The 22,458-nt window shown below is 41.4% G+C and overlaps 1 protein-coding gene and 1 pseudogene across 1 annotated transcript; one reads left to right on the forward strand and one right to left on the reverse strand.

Moving 5' to 3' along the window:
* The first annotated feature begins 4,417 nt into the window (after nucleotides 1–4,417).
* Nucleotides 4,418–5,365, forward strand: LOC110540604 (olfactory receptor 56A3). Its single transcript, XM_021627357.2, has one exon. It carries the CDS (start codon nucleotides 4,418–4,420, stop codon nucleotides 5,363–5,365), a length of 948 nt encoding a protein of 315 aa, XP_021483032.1.
* Nucleotides 5,366–9,147: 3,782 nt separating this feature from the next.
* On the reverse strand, nucleotides 9,148–11,048 carry LOC110540600 (olfactory receptor 56A4-like; annotated as a pseudogene).
* Nucleotides 11,049–22,458: the final 11,410 nt, after the last annotated feature.

Raw genomic sequence — 22,458 nt, forward strand, 5'->3', positions numbered from 1 at the left:
TTATGTAATTGGACTGGAGAATTCGATACTACGATGGAGCAGCTGAGAGTGGCCATTGTCACAGTAAATTCTACCGGAGTGGACGCAGGACTAGCCACAGGATTATCAACATGGATTGCTGCAGCCATGAATCATCTGAAGGAATGGGCGGGCATGGGAGTGTTAGCAGGCCTTCTGGTGTTGGTCTCCTTGGTTTGCCTGTGGTATATATGCAAGATTAGAGTCTCACAACAGTGTGATGCAGCCATGATCATTCAGGCCTTTACAGCCATTGAAGCAAGGCATTCTCCCCAAGCATGGTTGGATACCATAAAAAGCTAAAATGATACGCTCAGGATGCGAGGCTAAGCACTGCACTCAGGGTCAGCCGCTTTGGACCCAGAGAAGAGCATGTCTGATTGCATGCGGGTTGATGCCCCAGGTCCCGCCTCTGAGAAAAAGGTATCGGACGGGTCCGATGCTCTTTGGGTGGATGACACCTAAATGAACATCTGTACAAAGTCCCAATTTATTTCTAATATCAGAGATCAGACCTCTACTCTTGCCTGATGCGTCTAAAACAAAAAGGGGGAACTGTAGAGAGCTGCAGAATGCTATGCCTTAAAGATGGAGCTGGTTTCCGCCCTCCACCTTCCCGATGGTGAGTGCTCTCTGTCAGGAACAACTCCACATTTGGCTAAGGCCGAGGATCTGGCTTGCTTCCATGTATGTGGACCTATCTGCATTGCCCCCGTGGCACGCCTGGGTTGGCTACCCAGAGGCTATTTAATCTGTGGGCTGGCTTTCCCCGGGGTCCGAGGATTGTTCAATGTTCCTGAATAAACTGCATTGAAAAAAAAAAAAAATAAATAAAAAAAAAAAAAAATAAATAAAAAAAAAAAAAAAAAATAAAAAAAAAAAAAAAAAAAAAAAAAAGCTCTGTGGACACAAAAGTATTCATCTTCCTCTAGGCTCCTTCATCAGACCTCATGCTTCAGTCACCAGATCTTGTATTTGATGATAGCCTCCAGAGGTAAACTCGAAATTATTCCTGTTTTCAATATGAAAGCCCTTCATTATTTTCAGGAATCCTTTGTGATTCCACAAGGGAATTTTTTTGGTCACAATGAGATCAGGGGCTATGTTTTCTAAGAGATAAATGTAAATTTTCCAAGAAATTAGTCAGAAGGTGAGGAAGCAACAAATAATAATTTCTTAAAGATGAATATAGTGATAATAAAGGTATTTTTAATTAGACTGAAATTGCATTGCTGCAGATAAAAGAAAAACAGGAATTAGGTCAGTTGTCACAAACTGTGGGCTTAGCAGGTACATGATTTCTGCCTCAAATTCACAAGTAGGCGCATTGAAATAGATAAGAACAGGTGGATCTTATAACGGCCAGGTCACAGGGAAAGCTCTTTAGTTACAAACTCAGACTGGGAGGTACATTCCATAGGTTAGCTTAAGGCCAGCCTCCATTGTTCTTCACTATTTTCACTCCATTAAGCACAGTTCTGACCTGATGAGAAAGAGAAGCTGAGATTGAGGTTTGGGATATGGAGTTATGAAATGAAAAAATAAGTAGGGGATCTTGCTATGGAAACAGCTTTGTAATTTTTAATTAAACTTTTAGGTTTCGCCCCTGAAACCAAGAAGAAAAAAAAAAAAAAAAAAACAAGGGAAACCAATACAAAAAAATGGATGAAGAAATAAATTGAGACTTATGATCAATGAAAAGGATAGGAGGAGTCCAAATGCTAGCAACCTATCCTTAAGATTGGAGCAGGCCACCATAGAAAAATGCAGATTGGTAGAGAGGTAGGTTGATAGATACTGAAGAATGGATACAGAAATTGTGGTACATCTACACAATGGAATATTACTCAGCAATGAAAAACAAGGAAATCATGAAATTTGCAGGTAAATGGTGAGACCTGGAAAGGATCATACTGAGTGAGCTGTCCCAGAAGCAGAAAGACACACACAGTATATACTCACTCACATAGACATATAATATAGGATAAACCTACTAAAATCTGTACACCTAAATAAACTAATCAAGAGGGAGGACTCCAGCTAAAATGCTCAATCCCCATCCCGAAAGGCAAAGAGGATGGACACCAGAATATAAATAGATAGGCGGTAGATAAAGAGACAGGCAGGCAGACAGACAGACAGAGATTGATTGATAGATGATAAATAATGAATATATTTTATATATGCGTGTGTATACATGTGTGTATAAATTTGTCACCTTGGCACCACAGCAGACAGATGTGTTTTTTTCCACTGTCCTTGGATCTAAAGAGATCTAGACTACTATTTCTTCAATACTTTTATCTCTCTCTCTCTCTCTCTCTCTCTCTCTCTCTCTCTCTATATATATATATATATATATATATATATATATATATATATTAAAAACTCAGACTCTTGCCCAGGTAAAAGATTATTAAAGTGAGCAACTTACCTAACCTTCCCCAGAACATTGTGAGTCATGAATGAGACAATATGATTAAATTAATTTTGTATTTTACAAGGCTGTTATCATTATACCTATTACTTAAATATTGTCACTAATATACTCATTATGGTTAGCAAAGTTTTAAAAATAAAGGTTTAGAAAACTTTTCCTCTACACATTTACATATCCTTTTGGAGAACTCGTTCTGGCAGACCTGCCTGAAGAAACAGAGCTGAGGAGGACTGAAGAGAGGCGCCCTGGGAAGGGAGGCCCGTCCTGTCTCTACTGGGCTGCTAGCATCACTAATGGAGACAGTCAGTAAGAAGCCAGCAAGCAACTGGAATTGCATTTGGGGACTAAAAGAGGTATCAATAGACACAGGCTACGATAGGAACGTCTTGACAAAAAAAAAAAGATGTTTTGATGAGTGTGAAAATATAGAGTTCTGTCTCTCCAGTTTCACTACAACTTTGGTTCCTTTCTACTGTACCCCAATTCCAGAACTAGTTTTGTCTAACATATTCCAATTTTAAAACTATAAGTTTCATAATAATTGAAGCCTGATGGCGTTCTTTTATAAGGGTGTCTCTATATGTAGCCCAGGCTGGCCTTGAACTGGGGGATCCCTCCTACCTCAGCCTCCCAAGTGTTGAAACTACAGGCACCTGACACTGTCTTCAGTTCACTGTCTTAGAATCAACTATACCCCATCAGACACTGATACCTCCTAGAAAGAGTTAGTGCAATGGGCTGACTTGAAAGATCCTTGAATAGCACAACTCACCAAGCTACAATGCTCTTTGAGGTCACTCATTTTTTTGGGAGGAGGGGAGATGAACATTAAAATATTTGATGTCAGTGAAAGTGTTGTTTTCTATTAATTACACTTTTTTCTATATTTCTTCCCAGTGTGGTATTTAGCCATCTCAAAAAAAAAAAATCTGTGCTCACTCTTGGGAGGCAGCTATATATACTCACTACTTTACCACAACCTCACTCTATGTGCCAGCTCTTATCATGGGCCATTCATTTGTTATCGCCATAATCCCACTGGGAAACAGAGTTTTACCACCTTACAAGTAAAGACAGTTTAGTTTTCAGTTATGAGACACTAGAGCCTAAAGAATGCTAAGGACAAATCCTACATGAGAAGAGTCTTACAGCGTAAGAAGGGTGGAACTATGTATCTGGATGATTCAAGGTGGACATGAACATGAGCAGGGATGGAAGGCTTTCACAGGTGAACTCAATCACTCTTGCACCCCTTCAATCAAAGCACGTGATCTTTCATCGGGTTTAATGACACCCACTGCTCCCCTGTAGCATTGCAGTTACTTATTCTCCTTTGGTCCAGAAGTTAGGACTCCTAAAAGCAAACTATTTTATAAGGTACATTCTCGCCAAATAAAAATGAATTTTTGAGACAAAAGAATTGACTCTTTTCATTGTAGAGTAGATAAAAAATGTAATTAAAGTAAAACAAATACAGTTAAGTCTAGAATGCTGTGGAAACTAAAGACATTTATCTGAGTCCATTTTGTGCCAAGCTCTGTATATTATTGTGTTACACTATAGCAGTTAAATTGGATGACAGTTTATGTGAGCATTTAAAAGAAAATGGGGGAACATACATGTAAGAAATGTAATTTCACCTGCATGTGATAACAATTTCTGAACTGTTTTTCTCAGTTTTACTTTCTGTAAAGATGAACCTGCTCCTTTGAAGGTAAAATCAAATGTATAGATAAATCCTACTACCTCAGCCCACCGCACTGGTTAAGGTGGTAGTAATGTCTAGTAAGAAGGGACCAGAGATAAACAGATACATTCAGATGACCTGGATAACTGGCTACATATGTCTAAATAAAGCAGCTTGCTCTACCCTCATATATCCAAAGTCAAAACCTAATTATCTAAGTCCTAATTTTACAGCTCACTAAAAGAAACTTATAGGACCACATGAAAATAAATATGGCATCATTCAAGAATGATAGCATCTCTACTGGAGTTTCAGACTTCCTCCTGAATTGTTTTATCAGTTCTCCCAGCTGGCAGCTCTGGCTCTCCCTGCCACTCAGCCTTCTTTTCCTCCTAGCCATGGGGGCTAATGCTATCCTTCTGATCACCATCCGGATGGAGGCCTCTCTACATGAGCCCATGTACTACCTGCTCAGCCTCCTTTCCATGCTGGACATTGTACTTTGCCTCAGCGTCATCCCCAAGGTACTAGCCATCTTCTGGTTTGATCTCAGGCCCATTAGCTTTTCTGCCTGTTTCCTCCAGATGTATATCATGAACAGCTTTCTTGCTATGGAATCTTGCACATTTATGATCATGGCCTTTGACCGTTATATTGCCATTTGTCACCCATTGAGATATCCATCCATCATCACTGACCAATTTGTAGTCAAGGCTGCCACATTTATTTTGGTCAGGAATACTTTTATTCCTTTGCCTATCCCCATTCTCTCAGCACGACTCCATTACTGTAGGAGAAACGTCATTGAGAACTGCATCTGTGCCAACATGTCTGTCTCTAGACTCTCTTGTGACGATGTCACTGTCAATCGGCTTTATCAGTTTGCGGGAGGCTGGACTCTGCTGGGATCAGACCTCATCCTCATCTTCCTCTCCTACACACTCATACTAAGAGCTGTGCTGAGACTCAAGGCAGAGGGTGCTGTAGCCAAAGCTCTGAGCACATGTGGCTCTCACTTCATTCTTATCCTGTTCTTTAGCACCATTCTTTTAGTCTTTATTCTCACGCATGTAGCTAAGAGGAAGGTCTCTCCAGATGTGCCAGTCTTGCTCAATGTCCTGCACCATGTCATCCCTGCAGCCCTTAATCCCATTGTTTATGGAGTGAGAACCCAGGAGATCAAGCAAGGAATCAAGAGATTGCTGAAGAAGAGGTGGTAAACATCTCTGCACCCCTAATGCATGATGGGTTGTTTTGTTGTTAGAAAATTGGCTGAAGCACTAACCTGGAAAATTCCAATGAGGAAAGTAAGTACCAACTCTAAAAAAAGAAGTTTCTGACTCTACATTTCCTCGAAAAATACTTAATACCCCTCTACCTGACATCAATCCCAGCCCTAGGAAAGCAGAGGCAGGTGGATGTCTGCGTTTGAGGTCAGCCCGGTCTACAGAGTAATTTCTAGGACAGTCAGAGCTACATGGTGAATCACTGTCTTGAAAGAACAAAAATCAAACAAACATCCATGTCCCTGCGACTTTTTAATTGTTTCCAACATTTATCGTTCTAATTTATCAAAAATAGGAGGATCCAAATGGATGGGTGCATTGCTAGAATCTCAAGCTGCTTCTACGCTGATAATGTGCACTTTTATTTTTCTTGTTACTGTAGACATTAGTAGCCTCACCTGAAGCCCAGCCCGTAGCTAAAACTAATGCAACTGTGCAACGAGTTTGTGAACAGAATGCAGCATGTTAAGAGTCAGATCTGAGTGGCGGAAACTGTCTAGAGCTTAGAGCTAAGTCTGCTTTGTTTATGTCTACTCTGGCCAGCACCTTTCTTCCATCTTCCTGTGATTTCAAGCAAAGTTTCTTTGTTATTAGCCAAAGCTCTCAGTGGGCAGAGCTCTTTGAAGAAATGACATATAACACGCATTTTACCGGGTTTAGGAGAAGGTGTCATCACATCAGGCTTTGTACGTCATGACTTCACACTATTGCCGTGGTTGGAAACTCATTTCTAAGTCTCACAAATACCCTGTGTGCTGTGTTGGGGTCCTGTTTACCTGTGTCTATATATACAAAGACACTTAGAAATGACAGTGTGCTACAGTCCGTTATTAGTTGTGCAGAACTTTTCCAATCAGCTTTATTTTTTTATTCAGAAGTCTTATTCGAGATTAGAGTACAAAGATGAATGGAAATGTCCAATTACTAAGAAACTCAGATGATATTTAGGCAAAATATAAACAAATCCAGATCTCTGGAATAATCTAAGATTGTTAACAGGATCCAAGGAATTTTGAGAGCTTTTTTTTAAATTTTCTTTTACAAAGAGACCACTAGAAAATAAAATGAGTTACTCATATGTGCAAGCAATATCTTGAAAGAGGAAAAATCTAAGATGCTTGAGAGTCAAAGTCTTCATTAAAGGCTTTGCGCAACTCTTTTTTTAAAATTTTTCTTAATTACACTTTATTTACTTTGTATCCCCTGTGGTCCCCTCCCTCCTCCCCTCCCAATCCCACCCTCACTCCCCCTTCTCCACACATGCCCCTCCCCAAGTCCACTGATAAGGGAGGTCTTCCTCTCCTTCCTTCTGATCCTAGTCTTCTATCAGGTCTCATCACGAGTAGCTGCACAACTCTTTATTGGAACAAATAAAGAGTGTAAGTCATTTGTACGATCTTTGTCTGATACACGAGGAAGAAAATCAGTTGTTTCAAAATGCATTTTCAGTCCCTAGGTGTCTACAAAATGATTGAGCTTCCTAAAACAGTCATAGTTCACACTGAGAGCCTCCAAGCACAAGAACTGACACTTCCTGTGTTGTTTCTGCAATGACAATTGAAAGAGGAATAAGGAACATTTCCAAATACGCACAGGTCAAAATTAAAGTGAGCCAAAAGAGTGTTCGTATATCTACATCAATGGACCCAGTTGCATCCAACTACTGAAAGCAAGAGTATGTTGCTGCTTGAATGAATTGAGTAGATATTAGAGAAAATTTCAATTTCTGTTTGCTAAAAGGTTTTGTATTTTCTTTTTAATAATGGCCATTATGAGTGGAGTGAGAAGGAATCTAAAAAAAAATCTAGTTTTGCAACGAGGTGAGATTTTTTTTTTTTAGAGAATCATTGGTATTGAGTTATAAATATGTTCAATTAAGGCATATTAACATATTAACATTTGTAAGAGTGAGATTTTGTTAGCTATAGTAGTCTGTTTAATAATAAAGAGTATATTATATAAACAATATAATGACACAATTTTAGGTGCAATTATGACTTCTGCTTAAAAAAAAAGACATAAATGCACTTACATTTCCAAGCAGGTGCTAACTGTTCAGCTGCAGCGATCTTGAAGTCACAGGAAAATTTCAATGTTGATTTGTTTTGTTATTATATAGGATGTGAACAAATTTGATAAAACATATAAGCTATACTTCATACAGACAATTAAGGAGATATTTCATTTCACGAAAAGTGAGACATATTTAGGGAATCATACATCGTAAAAGCACAATTGACAACTAACGCTTGCCCAGTTATGGGAAGGGGAACCCTTATAAGGTTGTTAGTGGAAGAGTAGACTGGAGCAGCTACTTTGGAAATCAGTTTGGAGGGCCCACAAACATTCTAGAACTAGAGCTGTCATATACAGCTACACCTACAAAAACCGATTCCCTACTACAGCCCTGTACATCATTTCTGTTATCGCTGTAGTCACAGTGAATCTAACATGAGCTGGAAGACCGCAGGAGAAAGTTCAATATTGATTTGTTTCCTTCCTCTATACTATGTGAACAGAACGGGCCATAATATGACACTATGCCTTATACAGACAATTAATGAGATATTTCATACCAGGAAAAGTGACCCAGACGTAGGGAATTTTTCTGATTGTGGTCTTACATACATTTTCATTTGGGGGTTATAAGGCATGAATGTGTGTTGGGTTTTAATGGAATTTTCCTCGAATGAAACTGACACCGCTACTATCAGTGGTCTAGTGGCAAGATCATCTAAACACAGGATGAGTCCTCAGCCTTTCAGAGGCAGATACTTGCTACTGAGGGCTATTCTGACAGGCTTAAAAGCACATATCTCCTCAATTTATTGATTCTCTGAAAAACTTGTAACTCATAACTTCAATTTTCACTCACACCCCTGGTCCAAGCTGCTTATCAATCATTTTTAAACTGCAGTATTGAAAGAAGCCCTCAAAAAGAAAAAACAAAACAAAACAAAACAAAACAAAAAAAACCCGAAAGAAGCCCTCTTGGTTTTCCCAATCCTATTCATATGCCCCGTGTCTCTTTGAAAGTGTCCCTTAATCACTATCCTATAAATTTTGAGACACATGGCAGCTCAATGTCCAAGAGGGTTCCCCAGTAATAGGAACAGGGACCATCTCTAACATGACCTCATGGGCTGGCTCTTTGATCACCTCCACCTAAGGGAGAATCAGCCTTACCAGTCCACAGAGAAAGACAATGAAGCCAGTCCTGATGAGTCCTGATAAGCTAGGGTCAGATGGAAGGGAAGGAGGACCTCCCCTATCATTGGACTGGGGGTGGGGCATAAGAGAAGAAGAGGAAAGGGAGATTGGGAGGGGAGGGGGAAGGAGTCTACAGCTGGGATACAAAGTGAATAAACTGTAATTAACAAAAATAAAAATTAAAACAATTTGAGACCCACTAAGAATATAAAGATTGAAAAACACACAGAAGCTGATAAATTCATATTTAATGGCTGCATAATTGATGGATGGACCATGATCAAAGACAGTCAATGGATCTTTAAATTTTGGTTTATCATATATTCATAGAGGAGAGTGTGAATAAACATTGTGATGGTAATTCTGACATTGTAAGTTCAAGATGAAAGGAGCGGCATAAACATTGTATTTTGTCATTGCAGTATCCACATCAAACCAACAATAAAATATTCCCAAATTTTCAATATCACTTCCACACATCCTTCTTTGGCTCATATATCTCAGAACTAGTGCTTGAATAGTTTGATGATCCCCTGCTTGATTTCCTGGGTTCGTACTCCATACACAATGGGGTTGAGGGCAGGTGGGATGAGATGATGCAGCACATTGAGGAGAATCGGTACCTCTGAGGGTATCTTCTTTCCTGCCTTGTTTGTGAAGATGAAGACTAGCAAAAGTGTGTAGAAGAAAAGTATGAGGATGAGATGTGAACCGCAAGTGCTCAAGGCCTTGGTGACTGCCCCTCCTGACTGCTGACACAAAACAACCCTCAAGATGAAGCAGTAAGAGAGCAAGATGAGCACCAGGTCAGAACCTAGCAGACACCAAACACTCACAAATTGATAGAGCTTATTTAGGTGAGTGTCCCCACAAGAAAGCTTTGCTACAGAAATATTGGCACAAATGCAGTTCTCCACCACATTGCTGGCACAGTAATTGAGTCTAGCAGCCAGAACTGGAGTGGGCAGTGTAGCTAGAAGATTGCGGAAAACAATAAAAACGGCTGCATTAATGACAAACTGTTCTGTGATGATGGATGGGTAGCGCAGTGGATGGCAGATGGCCACATAGCGATCATAAGCCATGACCAGAAAGGTAGAGGATTCCATAGGTAAGAAGGTATTCATGATGAACATCTGCAGAAAGCAGCCCGCAAAGCTGATGGGTTTCATGTTGAACCAGAAGATAAGCAGGACCTGCCGGAATTATCACTCTCAATTTTCTGTGCATTCATTATCATCCTAAAACATCTAGCCTCAGGAAATCTGCAAGGTAAATGGTTAAAACCATCCAAGTCCTAAAACCGCAAGGATATATTCTAAGTGGAAAAACTTTCCAAGTCTGTATTGATTCACGGCAACCTCCCTGACGCTGTGATCTTTTTAATACCCTTCCTCAAGTCGTAGTAACCCCCAACCATGAAATTATTTTTGTTGCTACTTTAAAACTGTAATTTTACTATTGTTATGAATTATAATGTAAACAGGTGATGTGCAGGATATCTGTTATGTGGCCTTTGTGAAAGGTTCATTCAACCCTCAAAGCCATCCCAACCCACAGATTGAGAACTGCTGATCTACACACTCTAGTTTACACTTTGTTCTAAGTCTAGATCAAGCTTTCATTGTAAAAGCATTTATTCATATCTCTTCAGTCGAACTCCTTGATTCTAAACCAGTTCCGGGGGAGTCATCTGCCATCTAATGATGCATGAGTCCCAGGAGGATCAAAGACAGTAAACCCAATGTTTACATTGGACACTCTACCATCCCTTCATACTTTAAGGAATCTTTCCCAGTATGCTTCCTAAGTACATGGCATACAAAGCCAATCAAACTTTAGTGAGTACATTCCAGATCCCTTGGATAGACGAGTAGGAAGTTTCAGAGACAATGAGAGAATCTCTGTAATTAAGGAGAAGTTTGGGTTTTAAAATATAACTAACAGACATCAGGAAAGGAGGCATACACTGGGAGATAATGCTTCAAAAGTTGGCATTAAGAATAAGCGGCAACACAGCTTGAAGCTGAGAGGGATCAGGCCTAAGGGTGGAGTGACACACTGAGCATTTTTCTTCAGGAGTAAGAGGATTCACACAAGGAAAACAAAGACCTACATAGCTGCTGAAGATGAAAACTGAGAGGCCTGGAGGGTCTGACCTTGGGGATGACCGTGAGGCAGAGAATGACATCAAGCACAGAGAGGATGGCAAGCAGATAGTACATGGGCCCATGCAAAGATGCTTCCTGGTGGATGGTGAATAACAACACAAAGTTGGCTGTAAGAGCCAAAACCAGGAGAGGAGCCAAGAGGATGGAAAACAGTGCTGTGTGTCTTGCATCCCTGGGAAGCAGATCATCAGAAATTCTGTCACCTGGGTCCCTGTGTTGTTGGGAGAGGATATCATGATGGCAGGTAAGGCTGAAAGTATCTGAAAAGAAACAGGCAACAATTCGAGGGTTCCAGTGTTCATCAACAGAATAATGTATTCCATTTCCATCTATTTGGACCACACAACTTTCTTCTGAAGTAATTTTCTTTTTTTTATTAATTACGGTTTATTCACTCTGTATCCCCTCTGTAGCCCCCTCCCTCATCCCTTCTCAACCCCACCTTCCCTTCCTCATCTCCACCCTTGTCCCTCCCCAGTCCACTGATTGGGGAGGTCCTTCTCCCCTTTCATGTGATCCTAGTCTATTAGGTCTCATCAGGACCGGCTGCATTGTCTTTCTCTGTGGCCTGGTAAAGCTGTACCCACCTTCCCCGCGGGGGAGGTGATCAAAGAGCAGGCTACTGAATTCATGTCAGAGACAGTCCCTCTTCCCATTACTAGAGAACCCACTTGGACACTGATCTGCCATGGGCTACATCTGTGCAGGGGCAGAGTGCAGGGAATCTTATGAAAGAACGGGGAGACAGAGAGACCTGGAGGGGGCAGGAGCTCCACATGGAGAGCAACAGAGCCAAAAAATCTTAAGTAATTTTCATTAGCACTCATAACTGAAAATAACTTCCTTTCTATAATATTCTTCCTTTCATCATATTCTAAGGTGAACCTCACAGTTTGGTCTCAGATGCAGCCACACTTAGAGGGTGTTTTTCCTTGTGTAAATCACTCTGAGCTTCACTTGCGTCATTCCTTTCCCTTAAAATGAATCCTTTTGTCCCCAAATAATGAACTCTTACTTGCTCCCGTCATACTTCTATCAAAAGCTCCACTTCTCAGAAAAAGTGATTTTTTTTTTTTTTTTTTTTTTTTGGTTTATCACTTTAAACGTCTTTCTTTTCTTTTCCTACTGCCTAACACACAACAAACTGTAAATGAAGCAGAGAGTAAAACATCATTTATTGGTGAAACATACTCAGGTCCACGATACAAAGACACAAGCTGGGGCTGAAGTGGAAGCCTCTTCCCTACCTTCTACCTTTTGTATCTACAGAACGTGCCATGTAGGCTTGCTGGGGATAAGCGTCAAGCTATGCAAAGTGTGATGTCAGCCTGACAAGCAAGGTGTGAGCACCTGTACTATCCTGTCATTACTGTTTGGGGGTAACTTACCACCCTTTGCTTTGGAGGCCCATTCCACAGCAGAGAATCCACACCTGACACTGTAAACCCACTGAGAAGACCACGGCGGTGACGGCCATAGAATGAGCTGAGGACTCAGTTCTGTTGTTTGAATAAACTGCCACAGCACTGATTACCTTCTAAGATATGTTTACACCCGCAGACACTTACCACTATGACCCTCACCCGGAGAAGCCCAGACACTTACCACTATGAACCCTACCCAGAGGAGCCCACAGACACTTACCACTGTGTACCTCACCCGGAGAAGCCCAGACACTTACCACTATGAACCTTACCCAGAGGAGCCCACAGACACTTACCACTGTGACCCTCACCAGGAGAAGCCCGTCTCTCTGATGACCAGGGATGGAAGAGGAGACTTGCTCCTGCTGGTCCAGAGAACGAGTGGTGGTTGGCTAGTGCTCAGCCCTAAACGAGACCTTGATACCATCCCCTTCAAGGCTCGGGGAACAGTGTACAAGAAGGTACAGAGAGGTACAGGTGAGAGCCACCGTACAGAGAGAGGAGCTGCTAGAGGACATCTTCTGGTCAACACGGACTCTCAACAACTACAGTGGCACACTGGTCTGCATGAGAAGATGCCCATCAATAGCCAGGTGTGGACGGAGGGGAGACTTAGGGGAGCTTGCCCTAACTGCGGAACCATTCACTCTGGAGAGAGTAAAGAAGGGAGAGTCATTGCCTTCACCTGTGCACCTGCTGATGCTCCATGAGGTTCCAGTGGGCATCCCCGACGCAACAGTCACACAGATGACCCTAATTACGCATGTTACACAACAAACCAAAAGTCAAATCTGGAAAATGAACAAGTATAGAGGAGAGGGGCTTGATATGTGGGAAGGTAGATAAAGGGGATAGAAAAAGTCATGATAAATAGTCAAAGAACTAACTTAAAATTATGATAGTTAGTGGTCAGAAAAATTTAAAATGATTGAAGAGTGAAAAATCAACACAAAAACACAGGTGCACCAACACTCTTATGTATTTGGTAATGACCAAAAAGAATCTCTGCATTTTCTGTAAAAATATAAAAGATTATATAGGATATAGTAAGACCCCTAATATAATAAATAACTAAAGGAATCACCTATTCTCTATTTTTTTTCTAAGAGGTCAAGTTGTTAGGATGAGCTGTGCTCTCTTCTTGTGAGGCAAACTCATCACTTATATCTGGATTTGGGGAATGTTCGGAATTTCTATGATACAGGATGTAAAGCTCTTCCCAGGCAACCTTTAGAGATGTTTCTTTTTTCTGAATACAGAAAACAGGCTTCACATAGAAGTTTTCTGATCAGTTTCATATCAATTGACCGCTTCTCCCTTCATCTTTATCTTAAGTTGCATATGCACAGTTCTAGCTGATCTTTAGCCTTCCAGTATAATCTCTCTCTCTCTCTCTCTCTCTCTCTCTCTCTCTCTCTCTCTCTCTCTCTCTCTGATTTTGGGGAATTCTAGACTTCTTTCTCATAATCTTATTTCTCTCTGTGAATCTATACATCGTAGCCACATTTCTTTCTTTCTTTCTTGTTTTTTTTTAAAATTCTTCTCTCATACATAACATCCTGATCACAGTTTTCCCTCCCTCCCCTCTCCCAGATACCCACCTCTCCCCTCCACCTCCCCTCTCCCAGATACCCACCTCTCCCCTCCACCTCCCCTCTCCCAGATACCCACCTCTCCCCTCCACCTCCCCTCTCCCAGATACCCACCTCTCCCCTCCACCTCCCCTCTCCCAGATACCCACCTCTCCCCTCCACCTCCCCTCTCCCAGATACCCACCTCTCCCCTCCACCTCCCCTCTCCCAGATACCCACCTCTCCCCTCCACCTCCCCTCTCCCAGATACCCACCTCTCCCCTCCACCTCCCCTCTCCCAGATACCCACCTCTCCCCTCCACCTCCCCTCAGAAAAGAGCAGGCCTCCCAGGGACCAGGGACGTGAACCAAGACTGCTTTAGCATACTACAATAAGACCATGCTCATATAGATTAAACAACAAGGAGGATCCTAGGGAAGATGCTTAATTCTCATTCAGAAGGGATCACAGTATAGACACTGGAAGTGGTAGAAGAGAAGAAACAGGCCCGGAGCCTACCACAGATGTCCCCTAAAAGACTCCAACCAGCAGGGGATCAAAGCAGGTACAAACCTCACAGCCAAACTTTTCACAGAGTGCAGGGAGGCTTATAGAAGAGGAAGGATATAAAAGGACCCAGAGAAGACAGGAGGACTTCCCCTATCAGTGGACTACGGAAGAAAGATAGAAGAGTAAGAAGGAGGGAGGGTAGGACCAGAAGGAGATAGGGGAGGAAGCTACAACTGGGATACAAGGTGAATAAATTGTAAATAATAATAAAGAATTTTTAAAAGACCATGCACATACCATCAAATCAAGGTAGCCACCTTTCTTGGGAGGATCAAAGCACATAAAGACAGAAGACAATTTGGGTTTCCTTCCTTTTTGTTTCTGTCAGTGAGCAAGAATACAGACATGCCCTATGGGGTCAGCTGACCCCCAACCTGGCTACTCAAGTTCTTCTGACACCAATTGTCCTCAGTGTCTTCATGTACTAACATTCACAGGGTGTAATAACATCCTGAAATACAGAACAAAGTCAAAGGACAAACTTCAAGGATCACTCGAACTTGGTTTTCTGAAGCACAGTTCCTGAAGAACTTGCTAAGTTTCCTCTGAGAGCAGATTTGACCACATCATTGTTTGGACAGAATGTGTGGCTCCTCAACTTCTCACTGGTCCTGTGTTTGTGGCTTTGGTATTTGGGTGCTTTTATAAAAATGTTAGCTATGTAATAACCACTCTCCTGTGATTGGAAAGACTCAGGTTTGGAAATGTTGCTCCCATGGGATTCTGTCTCTCTGAAGATACAAAGACACATCTAATGTAAATAAACAAACAAATAGTAACAAAGAGATTTCTGCTTTAAAGTCATATGTGGTCTCTCTGGAGATGACTGGGTATAGCAAAAGCTTAAATGTCCTGCTTCCAAAGGGAAGGAGTATCGCTGAGGGGCAGAGAACATGCATGGTTTTTACATCATTTTATCTTAATCATTTGTATGTGGGGAAGGGAGGGTATTTGCACAAGAGTACAGTGCTTACAGGTCCCAGAAGAGAGCATTGGAGTCCCGAAACCTGGAGTTACAGGGGATTAAAAGCCACCTGGCGTGGATGCTGGAGCCAAACTTGAGTCCTCAGCAAGACCAGTGTGTGCCTTTAACTGCTGAACCATCGCTCCAGCCCCAGTGACTAGGAAAATCTAAGGAAAACTATATTCAGAGTCTATCTCAGTCCTGTTAGAATAACCATCACCAAGGGAAAAATAGGAAATGATGGCAACAATTCCAGATATCAGGGACATATATATATATATATATATATATATATATATATATATATATTGCTGCTGGTAATATAAACTACTACTGCCATTATAGAAATTGGTACAATGGCCCTTAAGAGAATTAAAAGTAGAATTAACATATTACTTATCTTTACCACTTCTGGGTCTATATGTGCAGGAGAAGTCGTGATCAGGAATGAGAATAGTGGCTTACCTGGTATGTAAAGTGAGAATTTTTTAGAGCTAAGACACTTGAGGTAGAATTAGCATATGACTGATGTTCATGTTCACATACCTACCTTTGAGAAGAGGGAGTAATCACTGCCTTAATGAGCTAATTTGTCATGATTTAGGAGTCCTCTCCTCATAACTACGTGGCAACTGAATCTCACATTGAAGCGATCATCTGTAAACAGTGACACATGGCTGGTGCTTAGGGAAACGTGGTGGAATTAGTGACTCAGGCTGCTAAATGGCAACACAAATTAGCACAGAACATTAAAATTCAACTAATGCCCATGTGGCTCCTCACCATTGCTGGCTACTTCTGCTGCTGCCTCAGGAAGCTCACTCAAGTCCTGGGCCTTCCACACAGGGATGCTGAGCATTTGAACATGAGGGCAGTTTTGCCTTACTGTGGCTGCTTCCCTGCTCTGAGCCGCCCCTGAGACCCGCAGTCTGGAAAGTGAGGTGTAGGAGACACTTGGTCAGTAGAAGACAGACAAAGGTGACAGAAGACACAGGGATTTGGTAGTCCGTGTCCCGGGTATTTAGTGTGTGGGTGGGTGTGGAGCAGCAGTAACTGAAAGGAAAACATGATTTCATCTAGGACTGTGACTTCATGAAACGTGTAAGAGTCAAAATAAGATGAAGATGTGGGAGAATGGAACATAATTTTTGGCTGAAGCAAGGACATATGCACTGTTACTAAAACAAGATAAGGTACAACACATACATTGTAGCTGAAGCACTATATGGAAATAATAGAAACTTCATCGTGTTGTTTTGTCCCTCACAAGCCTCCAGGGACATCACCAAAGAATATTTGAAACCTGCCCTGATTTTTCTGGAAGAAATATTGTGGAAGCATTTGAGAAGTTAGAGGCAGATTAACCATGCTCCAAGAATATCAAAGGGTTCATGTATCACAGCATGTGTTCATGCCTGTGAAGCCTGGAGTGCATATTTCTAAAGGTACCCATGCAGCTGTATATGTCCAAGTTAATATCTTATTCAGCTAATTAATAGTTTACACATAATATATGATTACCTTACTTCTCATTTACTGGTGCTCAAGGCTGAGATCCACACAATTGCCCATTACAGCAATATTACCTTCCTTGTATTTCAAAATGCAAAATAATAAGTAATAATAATAACAATAATAATACATAAAATGCTTTGGGTGATCAGGTGCTCATGAGCTCTAGTTATGAAAGTGTTGTAGCTACAAAAACACAACTACTTGCCTATATTCCTACTAGTACAAATCTAAATAATTTCTTTTATTATTATTATTTTTTATTTTTATTTTTATTAATTACACTTTATTCACTTTGTGTCCTCCCATAAGCCCCTCCTGATCCCACCCTCCCACCCCCTTCTTCATGCATGTCCCTCCCCAAGTCCACTGATAGGGGAGGTCCTCTTCTCCTTCCTTCTGATCCCAGTCTATCAGATCTCATCAGGAGTGGCTGCATTGTCATCTTCTGTGGCCTGGTAAGGCTGCTCCCCCCTCAGGGGGAGGTGATCAAAGAGCAGGCCAATCAGATTATGTCAGAGGCAGTCCCTCTTCCCATTACTATGTAACCCACGGGGTTCTAGGTTATCTCCATGAATAGTCCTTGGTTGGAGTATGAGTCTCTGGGAAGACCCCTGTGTTCAAATTTTCTGGTTCTGTTGCTCTCCTTGTGTGGTTCCCATCCTCTCCAGCTCTTACTATTTCCCACTTCTTACATAAGATTCTGTGCACTCTGCCCAACAGTTGGCCATAAGTCTCAGCATCTGCTTTGATAGTCTGCAGGGCAGAGCCTTTCAGAAGCCCTCTGTGGCAGGTTCCTAGGTTGTTTCCTGTTTTCTCCTTCTGATGTCCAACCTCTTTGCCTTTCAGGATGGGGATTGAGCGTTTTAGTCAGGGTCCTCTCTCTTGATTAGTTTCCTTAGTTGTACAGATTTTAATAGGTTTATCCTATATTACATGTCTATATGAGTGAGTATATACCATGTGTGTCTTTCTGCTTCTGGGACAGCTCACTCAGGATGATCCTTTCCAGGTCCCACCATTTACCTGAGAATTTCATGATTCCCTTGTTTTTCATTGTATTCCATTGTGTAGATGTACCACAATTTCTGCATCCATTCTTCAGCTGAGGGGCATCGGGGCTGTTTCCAGCTTCTGGCTATTACAAATAAAGCTGATACAAACATGGTTGAGCAAATGTCCTTTCTGTGTACTTGAGCCTCTTTTGGATACATGCCTAGGAGTGGTATGGCTGGATCTTGAGGAAGCGCTATTCCTAGTTGTCTTAGAAAGTGCCAGATTGCTTTCCAGAGTGGTACAAATTTACATTCCCACCAGCAGTGGAGGAGGGTTCCCCTTTCTCCACAGCCTCTCCAGCATGTGTTGTCACTTGAGTTTTTCATCTTGGCCATTCCAATGGGTGTAAGGTTAAATAATTTCAATGTGTGTGGGATTTCTGAAAACTTTACAGCCAACAGAGTATCAATTCTCATAAGTCAAGAAGAAGGTCAGGTTCAGCATGACTCAGTAGCCAGTGCTGGTTCAAACTGTGAAATTCTGACATCAGGCAGTTTATTTTAGGCATACTTAAGTACAAAACAACTTGGAAGAAAGTTTCTGTAAGACAATTTCCCTGTGCACATTAAAGCTTAAGGCACAATTAAGATGAAACTCTTTTCAAAGTACATGTCACTTCTTCCATGAAGACAGCTTCTATAGATAAACCACGTGTGTCATCTTAAGGGTCTACAGGAGACTCTGGTGTGTTCTTGTCATAGAGATGGCACAGAGGGAACCAGGTTCTTAATGCCATCCTCCCCAGACTTCTGGGTGGAAAACAGGTTATGTATCTCTTTCTTTGAGGAGACAACCCTGAGCGTTTAACATTCCTGGTTTCCCTAGTGCTTGTCTGTGAGCACAGGACTTTGTGCCTTCTACAGCAATGGCGAAGGGGTGGACATGCATTTAAATACACAGAGGAAGAGAGGATAGAACCTTAAAGCACTTTCCAAAAGCAATCTAAATTTCATGGAATAGGAGAAGACAGTGAGATGGCTCAGTAGGTGAAGGTGCTTTCCATGAGAGCCTAGCAACACGAATTCTATTTCCAGACCAACATAAAGGTGGAAGGGAGAATATACTTCACAGAGTTATCCTGATGAGATCTGATAGACTGGGATCAGAAGGAAGGAGAGGAAGACCTCCCCTGTCAGTGGACTTGGGGAGGGGAATGCGTGAAGAAGGGGGTGGGAGGGTGGGATCAGGAGGGGCTTATGGGAGGATACAAAGTGAATAAAGTGTAATTAATAAAAAAATAATAAAAAATAAAAGAAACAGAAAACAGTTTGGAAGGGGAGTAAGCAATACACCTGTTATAGAATACCAAGTTTCTAGGTATTTGATGGAACATTATTTAATCGCTGACTTTTACCTTCACAGAAATTATTTCTACATGGTCTCAGGGAAAGGTTACAAGCAAATAAGAGGAATTAAAAAAATCATAGGGCCATGGGTATAACTCGGTGGTAGTGTGCTGCCTGGCATATGTAATTCTGTGGGCAAGGAAAGAAAAGAAAGAAGGAAATGGTAGGGGAAGGGAGAAGTGGGAAAGGGCAGAATGAAGGGGAAGGGAGGGAATGTGGATTACAGGTAACAAGGGAAGAAATAGAGCTTTATCTTCTAACTAACTACTTTGGAGTTGTTGTCTGTGCACGTGTGTTCACATGTGTGCAGATGTGCTTGCCCATGAATGTGTCTATGGAGGCTAGAGGTTGAAATCAAGATGTCTTTCCTTGGTCACTTCTTCACCTTACTTTTCTTGGGACACAGCCTCTTTCTGAACTTTAAGTTCACCCGTTTCCACCATGGTGACTAACATGTTGCTCTGGACCTTCTGCCTCTGCCCCAGCACTGCATACATGCATATGCAGCCATGCCAGCCCTACATAGGGGTTCTGGGGATCAGACCTCGGGTCTTTGTGCTTGCTCAACTAATATTTTACCCACTGAGTCATTGTTCTAGCTTCATACGCAAAGCTTTATTTACCTACTTACGCAATGCTGCCAAGCTCAGCTCTAGGACCTAGAACCTGCCAGATTATACAGACACATGCTCTACTGAGCTATATTCACAGCCCCATGGTTAGACCTTAATCTTCTGTTGTAAAGGACATTGTGTTTAGACTGAGCCCATCTCAGTAATACTGGGAGTCAACTGCCAACATTTAAAATGAGGCCAAAGGATTGAGGAGAAGAGGGAGGGGGCTGCAGCCAGGATACAAAGTGATAAATTGTAATAAATAAATAAATAAATAAATAAAATTTCAAAAGACAAAGATGACCCAGTGAGAAAAACTCTAACTAGAGGCCGTAAATGGTACAGTAGGCACAGCAGGCAGGCACAGCAGGCAGGCACAGAAGGCACAGCAGGCAGGCAGGCAGGCAGGCCTATGACCTGTGAGGTGGTGTGTTAGAAAATAAAGACCAGCAGCTCTTGAATCTAAGAAGCAAATGGAAGTGAAGCCAGGAGTTTGCATTTAGAAGATAATTGCATATTTGAGGTCTGGTTGAGAATCACCTCATGAATTAAGTCTTTTAGGACCTTCAATCACATGATAAGAAGGTAAATGTTTTCCTCTTAGATGAGAAAACCAGAGCTTAAATTGAGATAAAAGATGCCAGAGTTTACACAAAACTCAGCCTCCTTCCAAGGGAAGAAGTCTTGGGAGTTTTGTTCTCTTCTTTTGTTTGGTGCTTTTTTTTTTTTTTTTTTTTGGAATGTATTATATAAATAATGAGTCTTTCCCTAAGAAACAGTCAAAGGAAATAAGAAACAAGATGTGATGTTTTAATCACTTTTATCCAGGAAAAGACCCACAACACATAGAGCATTTTATTTTAGCTTCTCTAAACTATGTAAAGTTGAGAAGATTAATAATGCACTTCGCATGGCACGGTGAGTTTAGGGATGGGCACACCCGTGACTGAGGGGCAAGTTAACTCCACTGGTGAGTGAAGGAGGGCATTGTGCGTGGATAACAGAGGCCTGAAAGGTAGGCATGGTCTGTAAGTGACACAGTAGAGTCACGTTTTTAAAAGGAGAATACGCTTAAAGCAGGATTATCAGTAAGTGGGGGATATAATCTCAGAAAAAAACTGAACCAACAGCTGAGTGTGAAGGGAGAGATGATAGAAGATTGTTTGAAGCATTCTATCTTTTGGTTAGAATCAAACTTTGATGTTATGAAACAGGAAGAAAATCAAAGCTATTTTAGGTGAGAGGAAATATTATATAAATGTTAAATTTATTTACAAATCTCCATATAATATAATATAATATAATATAATATAATATAATATAATATAATATAATATCCTAGATCAGTGTGTCAAAAGCCATTCTCAAGTGGCCCTTAGAAATAACACACAGGAAGTTCTCAATTACTTGTCCAAAAGAGGTCTGGCTTCTGATAAGTTAATGCCTATCAAGCCGTCACTAACACTTGCAGTATGAGTATGACCTGGACTGCAGGTATTAGAATCCATGTTTAGCAAAGTCAACCAACTCAGATGCCTGGATCTTGCAGCTGTGTGACTGACAAGCTGGTCTTAACATAGAGAGAAAAAAAAATGTATACATCCAAGACAACAAGTGAAAAAAGGGGGGGGGACAGATGGTGACTTAAATCTGATGGAAAAGTCAGAGAGGACGACATGAAGTCAGGCATTGATAAAACAGTTCAAGAAAGGACAAACAATTTTGCTTAAAACATACATACCAAACAGGGTGTTTCTGTCAAGTCCTTCCCCTCAGGGCCCAAAGAACCCTGTGGAAGAGGAAATGGAAAGAGTGTAAAAGCCAGAGGGGGTGGAGGACAGCAAGGAAACTAAACTAACTGAACAGCACTAGATGCTCATATGAGCTCACAGAGGCTGAGGCACTGCAGACACAGGGCCCAGAGGAGTTTGCAGCAGACTCAGTCCTCGAGGTGAGTGCAGCAAGGAGCACAGGCATCCTTCCCTAACCCAGGAGCTCTCTCCAAGCGATAACCACTGAAAACGTGTTCCAGCGAAGTCTCACTGGGGAACAAGACACCCTTAAGACAGGCTGTGTGCCCAGCACGCCATGCTGTGCCATGCTTTACAGGTCCTTTGTCTTGTGGTCTTACGGCTTCCTGTGTCCGCGAACATATGTATCTCTGTGTCTATACATTTTTCTTATGCTGCTTCCTCTGCCCTTATTCTTCCAGTTGCTTATTTTCTCCTGTTTGACTTGTTTGCTTTTGTTTTATATTATGTTATTTTGTTTTGGTTTTATTCCTTAGATGATTATTGTTTAAAATGAGGCAGAAAGGGAGTAAATCTGGATGGAAGGGGAAGAGGGAAGGAACCGAGAAAAGTTGGGAGAGAGGAGACTAATCAGACTCCACTGTGTGAAAATAATCTATTTTCAATACAAGAAAGAATGAAATAAAATCAAAGTTAAGTTTGATGTAGAATAATAAAATCAAATTAGTTCTGTAATGTTAATTCACTCTTTACTTCTATATGACATCATTTCAAAATAAATTTTTGGTTCAACTAAACAATGAACAAATAAAATGTTAGTAAGATCTGTCAGGGTAT

The sequence above is a fragment of the Meriones unguiculatus genome, chromosome 14 (genome assembly GCF_030254825.1).
Source record: "Meriones unguiculatus strain TT.TT164.6M chromosome 14, Bangor_MerUng_6.1, whole genome shotgun sequence".
NCBI lineage: Eukaryota > Metazoa > Chordata > Mammalia > Rodentia > Muridae > Meriones > Meriones unguiculatus.

Bases quoted from the DNA above. Each gene is read 5' to 3' on its own strand.
- LOC110540604 (XM_021627357.2), top strand. From the start codon at position 4,418: ATGGCATCATTCAAGAATGATAGCATCTCTACTGGAGTTTCAGACTTC.